Consider the following 11,311-nt stretch of genomic DNA (forward strand, 5'->3'; position numbering starts at 1 on the left):
GTGTGTGTGTGTGTGTGTGTGTGTGTGTTACCTCCTGTACACTGAGTTCGTAGGGGTAAATGTCAAGTTTCCCGTCAGTCAACACAATAATAATGCTGGATGATGCAGACGTTTGTATCTTCATTTGTTCTAACACCTGATACAAAGAAAGATTTAACATAAAATGTAATTATTCAGTTTTTGTAGTTGCATATTTGTAAAAAAAAAAAGGTAAATGATATATATAAATGAGACACTTCTAGGGAAGCTGATATAAGAAAAGTGTGAACGAGTTCACCTAAAAACACACAATAAATCACAAATAAAAGCAATCTGGCAGAATTTTTGCGATAACGGCTGAATATTCTTACCGCGTTTAAACCCTCGTGCATGTAGGTTTCCCCAGAAGGATTGATTTGTCTCAGCTTGTTCAGACCCTCGTCTATTTTCGACCTGAGCAGCCAGACCACAAAACAACATTTATAACACATCTTTTAAAAGAAGCAGGTGGTCAGGGAGGAAACTGGAGAGTGAGTCTGAACAATAAGAGGAGATAAAAAGAAATGCACACCTGTCTCCAGTTAGTGGAAGTATGACGGCGGCCTGGGCCGAGAAGACGATGTAGGAGACCCTCATCCTGGGGCTGAAACACAGAAAGAAACAAATACAAATATTAAGATCATCTGAGTGTGTTCTGTTTCAAACTGTGGCCACTCTGTTTGCTTCTTTGTGAAATGAAGTACTGTTCTTCGTGGTCAGAACCACCTTCCACATCTGGCTGCATGTTTAGCCCTAATATAGAAGCTCACTATTAAAACCTAAAGATACCAACATCAACACACACCCTGCAGACCAGAGGGGTTTGGGAGCAGTTGTTGGCCTCGTGTGATGTCTGCAGCCCAGAAATAGCCCTTGCCCTACTTTTTACCCACTGCTTCTTTGTTTGGCTGGAGTTAAAATGCTGTTTCTTTTGATTGATCTGTGTAAAACTCTGAAARGCAAAAAGCAAATATTTGATAAATGTGATTCTGTGTTGCAAGAATAAAGATCTGAAGGGCAAAAAAAAGTGGGGAAAGTTGACGATTTGTCGCGTAACTCACCTGACAAACCTGCTGGTGAGCTGCTCCACAAACCCGTAGATCTCATTCCAGTGTCCCCACACACTGCCCGATCTGCAAAAACACACTGTGTCTGAGAGAAAAAAACTAACAAATATCAGATAATCTCAGATAATCTGAAACATGAGGTGGATCCAAGCAGAGAGAAAGAGTTTCATGACTCAGTCACTCTTACAGGCATGCAAAAAAAAGGAAAGTTTTCCCTCTTTTAATTTTAGAGGAGCTGAAAAAAGTGAGGACTGTCAGAGAATGATGGTGTCTTTGAGGTTCTAAAATTAAAATATTTAAATTTAAATAAAAGAAATGCAAAGACAAAATGGAAAGGTTTGTGTGTGAAAAGCTGTTTGATTTAACTCTTGACTCTTCCTTTGTCCTCCATCCTGTAGGACTGCAGGGTTTGGGATTTGTCTTGTATGCATTTACTTTTATTTAGGTCTAAGTTCTGTGTTTCTCTGTGTCTCTTTCCTGTCCCCCAAACCCAGCCAGTTGAGGCAGATGCTTGTTTGTCCTGAGCCTGGTTCTGGTTCTGCTGGAGGTTTCTTCCTGTTAAAATGGAGTTTTTTCTTTCCACAGTCACCATGTGTTGCTCAGGATGGAAGACTGTGATAAAGTGATTCAACACAAGCAGTACAGTGCCCTGAGATGACGTCTGTTATGATTTGGCGCTGTGTAAATAAAGTGAATTGAATTAGTCTCATTTACATGGAAAACCGTTAAGACAAACCATCAGTTTCACAAAAGCATAAAATATTATGTTGACAGTTAAAAAAAGCAAAGTTAAAGAAACCTAATCTACAAACAAGAACTAGCTCACAATGACAATAAAAGGCTAATACAGCGGGTAAAATAAGTATTGAACACTTCACCATTTTTCTCAGTAAATATATTACTAGAGGTGCTAATGACATGAAATTTTCACCAGATGTRGGTAACAACCCAAGTGATCCATACATACAAAGAAATCAAACCATAAATGTCCAGAAATGAAGTTATTTGTAATAATGTGGAATGGCACAGGGAAAAGTATTGAATACACTTACTGAAATTTATCTAATACTTTGTACAAAAGCCTTTGTTGTCAATGACAGCTTCAAGACGCCTCCTGTATGGAGAAACTAGTGGCATGCATTGCTCAGGTGTGATTTTGGCCCATTCTTCCACAAACAGTCTTCAAATCTTGAAGGTTTCGTGGACCTCTTCTATGAACTCTGATCTTTAGTTCTTTCCATAGATTTTCTGTTGGATTCAGGTCAGGTGATTGGCTGGGCCATTCCAGCAGCTTTAGTTTCTTTCTCTGAAACCAACTGAGAGTTTCCTTGYCTTTGTGTTTGGGCTCATTGTCTTGCTGAAATGTCCAGCCACGTTTCATCTTCATCATCCTGGTAGATGGAAGCAGATTTTTATRAAGAATGTCTCTGTACATTTTTCCACTCATCCTTCCTTCAATTATTTGAAGTTTGCCAGTACCATATGCTGATAAACAGCCCCACACCATGATGTTCCCACCTCCAAACTTCACTGTTGGTATGGTGTTTTTGGGCTGATGTGCAGTGCCATTTGACCTCCAAACATGATGTGTATTCTGGCATCCAAACAGTTCAATGTTGGTCTCATCTGACCAGACTAWATTCTCCCAGTATTACACAGGCTTGTTTAAATGTTGTGCAGCAAACTTTAAAGGAGCTTCAACATGCTGTTTCTTCAGCAGTGGAGTCTTGCGTGGTGAGCGTGCATACAGGCCATGGTGGTTCAGTGCATTACTTATTGTTTTCTTTGAAACAATCGTACCTGCTAATTCCAGTCTTTCTGAAGCTCTCCACAAGTGGTCCTTGGCTCTTGGACAACTCTTCTGATAATTCTTTTCACTCCTCTGTCAGAAATCTTGTGAGGAGCACCTGGTCGTGGTCGGTTTATGGTGAAATATTGTTCTTTCCACTTCTGAATTATGGCCCCAACAGTGCTCACTGGAACCTTCAGAAGTTTAGACATTCTTCTGTAACCGATGCCATCATTATGCTTTGCAACAATAAGGTTGTGAAGGTCTTGAGAGAGCTCTTTACTTTTACCCATCATCAGATGGTTCTTGCGTGATACCTGGCCATCATRTGGGACTGAACCAGCTGATATTAACTTGCACTGACAAGGGGCAGGCTTGCTTTCTAATTACTGAGAGAGTTCAGCTGGTGTCTTGGCTTTCCATGCCTTTTTACACCTCCCTTTCTMCATGTGTTCAATACTTTTTCCCTGTGCCATTCCACATTATTACAAATAACTTCATTTCTGGACATTTATGGTTTGATTTCTTTGTATGTATGGATCACTTGGGTTGTTACCAACATCTGGTGAGCATTTCATGTCATTAGCACCTCTAGTAATATATTTACTGTAATATATATAATTTATTAATTTATTTCAATTTCTTTAAAATGTGTTAAAAATGCCCCAATGCGATCAAACTGGACAGTTTCAGTTCTGCAGTGAATTTCAGAGAGATGGAGCAGAATCGGAGAAATTTCTGAAAAATGAATGGGAGGCAGCAGACCATAAATTTGTAAATAAAAGTATTCCAGTCTACCAGAGTTTAATGATGGCCACTTTATCCGTGAGTAAATGTAGAACGATCCAGTTTGGTCCAAAGTGTAACAGACAGACGGCCTCATATTTAACCAGTAGTTCTGCAGATCATCACACTTCCACCACCATGCTTGACTTTTAGTGAGAGGTGTTTGTGCTGATATTGGTTAAGTAATAACATGGTGCAATCATACCATATATTAAACTGAATAATTTCATGTTTGTTATCTTGATACAAAAAAAACTTGAGTTTCAGGAGGCTGTCTTTTAATATAGAGTTAGTTTTCTCTGCTCAAAGTAAATGACACAAGATATATAAATTACCATAAGCTGCAGTGATTCTTTCCAACAGCCAGAAAAAAAAAGTGATGAAAAACAAAACCATATATGTGTTGAAGTATGAAACAGGAAACTGAAATTAGCAAACTGTTGATGTTCTAAAGTCTATTTAAAGTTGTGTTTTGCTTAATAACACAAAACACTGAGGATAAAATACTGGGAGAGAAAAGTCAACTTTCTCCCAGCCAGAGAGGATTAAAATAAACTTTCAATKCAGCTGTGGATCACGAGTGGATCACAGGGAACCAAACACTGCCATACAAGGAGAGGTTGGAGATAAAGACTTGTTCCTGTAAAAAATAAAATAAAAATAAAAATAATAAAATAAAGGATCAGAAACTCACCTGTCCAAAACAAAATAAACATCAAAGGCTCCATCACAGGACGCGTCTTCCTCTTCACGCAGCGCAGAACTCCCGCAAACACGCAGCAGTAGCAGGATTTGGCACCAACAGATCCAGATCCGACCCATAATCCATGCATTACATCCCCGCAGGTTGTTCTCTGTCTTTACAAATTAAAAAAGCATCCACACAGCAGTTAGCATTGCTCCTCTTCAGCTCCGGCTGCTCACATGTTGACTGTCTGCTGTTTCAGTGGGGAAGGAGCAGCTGATGACCGGGGCAGGGCGCGCAGCTGCTGCGCACAAACCGCTGACTGTCAAAACAGCCGCAATGAAAACACCGAAGGACTTCCTTCCTCTTCCTGCCGGGATCCTACAAATTAAACAACCATAACTGCCCATAGGAAACTTAAAAAAAAAAACTCATCCAGTGTTAAAGGTTAATTGCGAAAACCAACACTAAAATTAAATGGTGCAGTGTGAGTGCATTGTTTTCCAGATGAAATGCAGGTCCACACTCAGAGTAAACAAAGCACTTTTGACATAACAATAGGTCAACAATTTGTGTGGTTATGCTCGCTGCATGTTTATTTATTTATTTATTTATTTATTTATTTAATTAATTATTTATTTATTTATCAAAACATTTACTTTTGTAAAACGATTCAGTATGGAAGAGGATTAGGGCGACTAAAAAAAGAACTCTGACTTTAATCTCTGACTTAATTTTTGAGATTAAAGTCAGTTTTTGGATTTTTTTTTTTTTGTTTTTGTTTCAGTTGCTTCCGTAATTCAGGATATTTTGGGGTTTAAATAAGTTGTAATGCCTTTACTTTGATTTACCTAACTTTCCTGCCTTTTTTTTTGTATTTACTCTTTGTTGTTGTTGTTTTCTTTTTTGCATCTTTTCTGCATGCCAGTTCATCAATTAAGACCCCCCCCCCTCCAATTTTGTCCAAAACTAACATATATTTTACATTTATAGGATGGATTTTACACATACATAATTTTCTAAATTTTCTTGGAACACATACAGTATTTACTTGGTGCGCTACAAGTTTGCTAAAGGAAAACACACGATTTAACAAATACAGCCGTAAAGTGACAACTGACTAAAACCCTGCATCTCATTCCCAGCAGTGATGCTTAAATGTACATAATGTGACATCGTAACTTTTAAAATAAGGTCAAAGGTATTGAAAACGTTATAAAGTTATGACAACAAGAGAGCTGCAGTGTACTTTAACATTCCTATTGTGTTAGAGCAATGATGTTGTTTTATTTGGGTGTGTGTGTGTGTGTGGGTATATTGACTGAATGACTAAATCAAATTATGGTGGGGGTCATAACCCCCATGCTTTTATCTGTTTACTCAACAAATCTGAGCATGAATACCAACACGTCAAAGCTGTCTGACAGCTTTCAGGTCCGCTTTCAGTTTATTTTAACTGAAGCTGTGGTGCTAAATTTCATGATTTATTAAACTATGATATTCTGTGATTAGTCCAGCAGTGGGTTGTTACAGTGTTATTAGCTTATTAATCGTTGTATCGTTACATGTCACAAACAATTGCTTAAACCTCCAAATATCAAATGTGCAGATGGAAACCTGATCCAAAAGAATAAATCTGTTCACGAGTGATTCAACTCATTTTTGGGACAAACACACTGATTAAATTAATGTAATGTTATGTCAACAGGTTAACCTTTCAATACAAGGAATAGTTCATTTCTTTATTCTTCAGTGTTTCTTTTTGCAAAAACTGAAATTTGATCTGCACAGTCACGCATGATCAGGATGACATTTTGATTTCATTCCTGTAAATCCTTTTGTGACGGCTGTACAGTGTTTAAACTTTTCATTTAGCTGCCTGCAGGGATCCAGTTTGGAATCCTGACTTGGTTCCAGTTCAACAAATCATCTGGATATGGTTTGTATGACAGTAAACAGCTTGTTTAATTACATACCAAAGTCTCTGTGTCAGCCAAATGAAGCCCCTCCCTGATAGATGATGTGATCTCTGCTGTATTGGCGGGTGTGGCTGGATCAGATTTTGTAATATGTCCTATTTCATAAAAAAGTAGGATTTGCAAAACTAAGAAATTCAGCTATTCATTAAAAAAAAAAAACAACCCGTAAGGCTGGAAGCTGGAAGAAATGGAAGGATTAGACGTCAACAATATTTGCAGTTTTGCATCTGAAAACTTCACACACTGTTGGGAAATTAGGCTGATTTAACACATTCAGTTTGTGGACCAAAAAATAGTTTTAATTGAGAATAATATCAAAGTTTCCGATAAAACCCTATATTTTCTATGATTGACTACTGTGAACTGATAGCAAAAAGAAGACGGGAAGAAAAAATGGTTTTCATAACAAAGATATTGCGACCACAGTCAGTTGCCCCTTTAAAAAAGTTCTGAGATGTGCTCATAAATTTGGCCTATTAAACAAACAAACAATAAGAACAATTTGAAGCCCAGTATCAGTAAACAAACTAATTACACTGTCATCAAAAGCATGGCTGGAATTTATTGATGACATTGCAGGGATATGCACTGGGAAGAGCTCAAACCCCACAAATAAAGACAACCCAGATTTTATTATTGATGTGCAAGGATGTCATGCTGGATTAAAAATACATTATGTAAGAAAATTCAGTGGATTCCTGTCATGATATGACAATATGTTTACAGTACAATATGGTATAATATGATACAGTAAGACACATTATGTTACAATATGATACAATATTGTACAGTTGATGAATAAGCTACCAAAGCAAACTTTGCACTATACAAACACACCATTAAAATAATTTTGAAAAGGAGACAAAAAGCCACGACATTGAATAAAGGATGTAAGCATACTGAAAAAAATAGGAAAATAAAAACATAATTTTATGATTGACATTTACATACACAACCCTAACCCACCCACCAGAACACAAATTACCTCAAATTATTTTAATTGAAGAAAAGATCAAGCTGACTGTTSAGATAAGCATGCAGTATCGCCGCTAGATGGCAGTAAAGTGCAGTTTCCAACTTTCATCACCTGGTCATAAACGACAGAATACCACTCGAGTCCAGTAGGTGGCGGTAAATGCACCTCTGAGTTGGTTTGCCAACCCTCATTTAGCAACAGAAGAAAAGAAAAGCACAGGTTTGTGTAACCAGTATTATTACAGTGGCGGTTGGTGTTATGTATTATGATGTAATAATAATTTTATTGCCWACTAGCTCGATAGCCATTTAATATGGCCTTATTTCCCATAAAAAGACGCAGAGATTCGGATTAATGGTGAGTTTCTTTTTTTCAGCCTATATCTCGATCGTTTTAATATGATTAGCATGTCTTCCCTGCTAATAATATACACCTTAACCTTATTGTCTCCATATGTACATTTAAGCTTTTTATTTTCTCCTTTTGTTATTGGTTGTTTTTTGTCTTTATTTTTCAATTTATCGCTCCTTCTTGGCGCATGCGCACACAATACGTGCGGTTTCAGACCTTTTCAGACTACTTTCTTCTCCAAAATGCAGCCTCTGCTCCACCAGCTTGTATTATTAGAGCTCAGAACAAAAAAAATGCTGCTGAAGATGCCCCAGAAGCTGCTGAAAACTGCCCACTACATCGAGCTGGGCAGTTACCAGCACTGGCCTGTGCTGCTGCCACAGAGGATACGGCTGTACACCTATGAGCAAATCCCCATCTTCCTTAAAGAAAACCCTTACATCACAGACGGTTACAGGGCTCACCTGACCTCCAAACTCTGCCTGAAGAGGTGAGAGTCATGTTGATAAGATCTCCCTTTAATGAGYTTTAAGGTCTGTTCGTAAAATGTTGTGTTAAAATAATATTTTCACGTTCCTTCTTGCAGTATTTTGATTCTTTCCAACGAGACGGTGAACATCTGGAGCCACCTTCTGGGTTTCCTGCTGTTTTTCTCTCTGGGGCTCAATGACCTCTCCTCAGTCCTGCCAGCCGCCGGCGCGAACAGAGAGGACTACGTCATCTACGCTATTGGGCTGTTCTGCTTCCAGGTAACACTTCTACAACAAGTAGGACTTTGTTTATATTTTAATCACCGGCGAGCTAAAATAACGACATCTGCATCCTCTCTTGCTTTTTTTTTTCCCTTGCGTCGTTCAAGCAGCCGATTCACTTAAGTTTATATTTACGCTGCAGGTTCAGTCAGCTCAACCGACGCAGGAGTGTAAGTTTTATGTCAGCTGATTGGATCATTAGAGATTTTAAATTTAATTAGTTCAGTCTATTTGTGTTGGTATAAATTGTTGCATGTTAGATGTCTGGTTTTTTTGTTGATGTTAGTGTAGAGGCTATAATTTAGATTGAAATTATATATATTCTGATTTATTACTGCATAAATCTAATGCTTTCTTACCCATGTTTCTCCTAGCATCACCTTACTGTACAGGCATTTTTTTATGTAGGTTTACATGTTCTAAGTTATTATCCTTTGCCTAAAACAGTAAGTTAACCTCATAGAATGTTTTAAAAATAAATATATTGGTGTTAAATACAAAATATTTAAGTAAGGGCACATTTTTTTGCAGTGAGAGTGAACGTTATGTTTGGGTTTTATTCCAGGTTTGCATGCTGTGTTCGGTGGGGTATCATCTTTTCTCGTGCCACCGTTCTGAAAAGACGTGCCGTCGCTGGCTGTCCCTGGACTACGCCGGCATCTCTGTTGGCATCCTGGGATGTTATGTTCCCGGGATTTTCTACGCTTTCTACTGTAACGCTGTAAGTGCAGACGGTTGACGGCAGCGTTTATTAATAAGAATAAATAGATAAATAATAATACATTTTATTTGAAGGCGCCTTTCATGGCACTCATGGACACCATATAAAATGCAGTAAAAAAAAACCAAAAGAATAAAACATGCATACAAAACAACTTAAATAGAGGTGATGTTTAAACTCTGAGACATCGTTATTATTATTACTGACACATCTTAAAGGCACAGTGTGTAGGATTTTGTCACTTCTTTTAGCAGAAATTGAGATAATCACTAATGACAATACACATGTCTAATCATTGCAGACAAAGACCTTGTTTTATTATTTTTACCTTATAAAAAGCTGTTTATATCTCCATGGTCGCCGGTCGCCACTACAGGCAGCCGCCATCTTGCACCGCCATCTTGATGAAGGACAAACTGCGGTGGCGGCATCAAAAACGGTTTTAGTTGTAATACTATAAATGTAATATTTGTTGTCTGTCATTGTAGCTGGGATAATTTTACTTATTAAAGCTCATAATCTTACCACTTGAAACATCACTAGCCCTGAAGCTGCTGGTAGACATCACGGTTGGAATTATCAAAGCTTTTTGACACCTGAGAGACACCGTAGCAACTCCTTTGCGTTTTGGTGTGGGGGGGGGGGGCAGGGAGGATGATTCAACCACTCAACCACTAGATGTCGCTGAAAACAACAAATCCTACACACTGTGCCTTTAAAGTATTCAGGAATAGGCCTGTCACGATAAATTTTGCTGGAGTTGGACGATAAATTGTCTCAGAAATTATCACGATAAACGATAATATCTTTTGGAGACCTTTTTAAATTCATATAATCATAGCCTTCCCTACTTACAAAGCTAACGTAAGTTTATGAAATTCACCTACATAAAAAAACGTTCATGCCTGCAGGCTTGTTGCTTTTCGGCAAAATTACAGTAAACAACGTGGGAGCTTGAAAAAAACCGATCTGTGACGGACGCGGTGACTGTGATGACAGAATTGCAAAATGGATTACTGTTATGGAAATATGTATTTAACAAAGACAGAAATACGTGGTCCGAGAATGAAGGTAGTCCGTGGGATGATCAGCTGAGTTTTATTGCAACAACAGGAACACAACAACATCAGACTGTCCTCCTGCTCTCTGCTCCTGTTTCCCCTTCTCTGAGGATGTTGAGGCCTCATTAGGGCTGGGCGATAAATCGATTTAATCGATTAATTCAAATTTTCTATTTATAAAGATTTAATTTTTGGAAAATCGAGATTTTTTTTCTCACCATTGCCCTTTGGGGCTTCGGTAGTTCAGAGGTCGCCCCACCTGTCCCTCAAGATGCTTGGTACATGACATGACAATATGGCAGCTAGCAAAGAGGATCAGCTTCCCAAAAAAGGCATGTTTTCTTCAGTTTTCTGGAACTGGTTTCACAACCTCAGACTTGGAGCAACAAACAACTCACTGCTAAATCTGTTTAAAGACTCTTGCTACAAAAAGCAGGAGTACAACAAATTTGTTTCGACACCTGAAACAGAGGCACTCGGTTAAGTGGGAAGCAAAATCAATTAAAATCGAATTTGGGATGAAAAAAATCGGTCAATTTTTTTAAACAAAATTTATTTGAAGAGGGAAAATGTGCAAATAAAAGATTAATAAAAGATGCTTGCACCTGGTTTAGCTTAAGCTAATTTCCATCTGTAGTCCCTGAACAACAAAGATATAATCTAAAATCCAACGTACAGTAATTGTTCTAAATACAATTGCTCTACAAAGTCATAAAATACAACTATAAAAACTGTTTTACACACCAAACCTTTGTTCTGTAATCACTAATGTAAAGATTAAAGTTTGGATTTTTCGTTGTAGACACTGCTGGTTTTCTAATAAAACTTTAAAGGAGACCAATTATGGGTCCTAGAAATTTTTATGGTATGTCTGTGGGCTATCCAGACCATGTTCATTCAATTTAATGCACAAAATAATTCTCAGATAATAAAATTTCCCATTTTCTAGTTCTGCCTGCTCTGACTTCCGTTCAGAAGAGCTGTTTATGTTAATGAGCTCTGTTGGTAACGCCCCAATTTACATTGCTTGCGTTCCGTCTCCGCTCTGCTCCGGTACGACCTCCGCAGTAAATATGCACCCATTATAATCAATGAGAGTGTTCACACTGGCTGCGCAGGGCGGTGG

General features: G+C 38.1%; 2 protein-coding genes across 3 annotated transcripts in view; one reads left to right on the forward strand and one right to left on the reverse strand.

Annotated features, from left to right (window-relative positions):
- Window positions 1–4,707, reverse strand: part of antxr2b (ANTXR cell adhesion molecule 2b) — a gene marked incomplete at its 3' end in the record, with an annotated part of 14,422 nt that extends 9,715 nt beyond the window's left edge. The window contains 5 exon segments of the mRNA XM_014002388.1: window positions 32–136; window positions 351–432; window positions 551–622; window positions 1,080–1,151; window positions 4,355–4,707. Of these exon segments, the coding sequence (XP_013857842.1) occupies window positions 32–136; window positions 351–432; window positions 551–622; window positions 1,080–1,151; window positions 4,355–4,482 (459 nt within the window).
- Window positions 4,708–7,489: 2,782 nt separating this feature from the next.
- The window catches only part of LOC106513520 (progestin and adipoQ receptor family member 3), an 8,311-nt gene continuing 4,489 nt past the window's right edge, over window positions 7,490–11,311 (forward strand). The window contains exons 1-4 of one of the 2 annotated variants that reach the window (XM_014002389.1): window positions 7,490–7,657; window positions 7,866–8,141; window positions 8,238–8,400; window positions 8,969–9,124. In XM_014002389.1, coding sequence (XP_013857843.1) covers window positions 7,894–8,141; window positions 8,238–8,400; window positions 8,969–9,124 — 567 coding nt within the window. In that variant the 5' untranslated portion in view covers window positions 7,490–7,657; window positions 7,866–7,893. The remainder of the gene's footprint in view (window positions 7,658–7,865; window positions 8,142–8,237; window positions 8,401–8,968; window positions 9,125–11,311) is intronic. The other variant, XM_014002390.1, reaches the window with a different exon arrangement.

Source organism: Austrofundulus limnaeus, unplaced genomic scaffold, assembly GCF_001266775.1.
Source record: "Austrofundulus limnaeus strain Quisiro unplaced genomic scaffold, Austrofundulus_limnaeus-1.0 Scaffold13, whole genome shotgun sequence".
NCBI classification, from domain to species: Eukaryota; Metazoa; Chordata; class Actinopteri; order Cyprinodontiformes; family Rivulidae; genus Austrofundulus; species Austrofundulus limnaeus.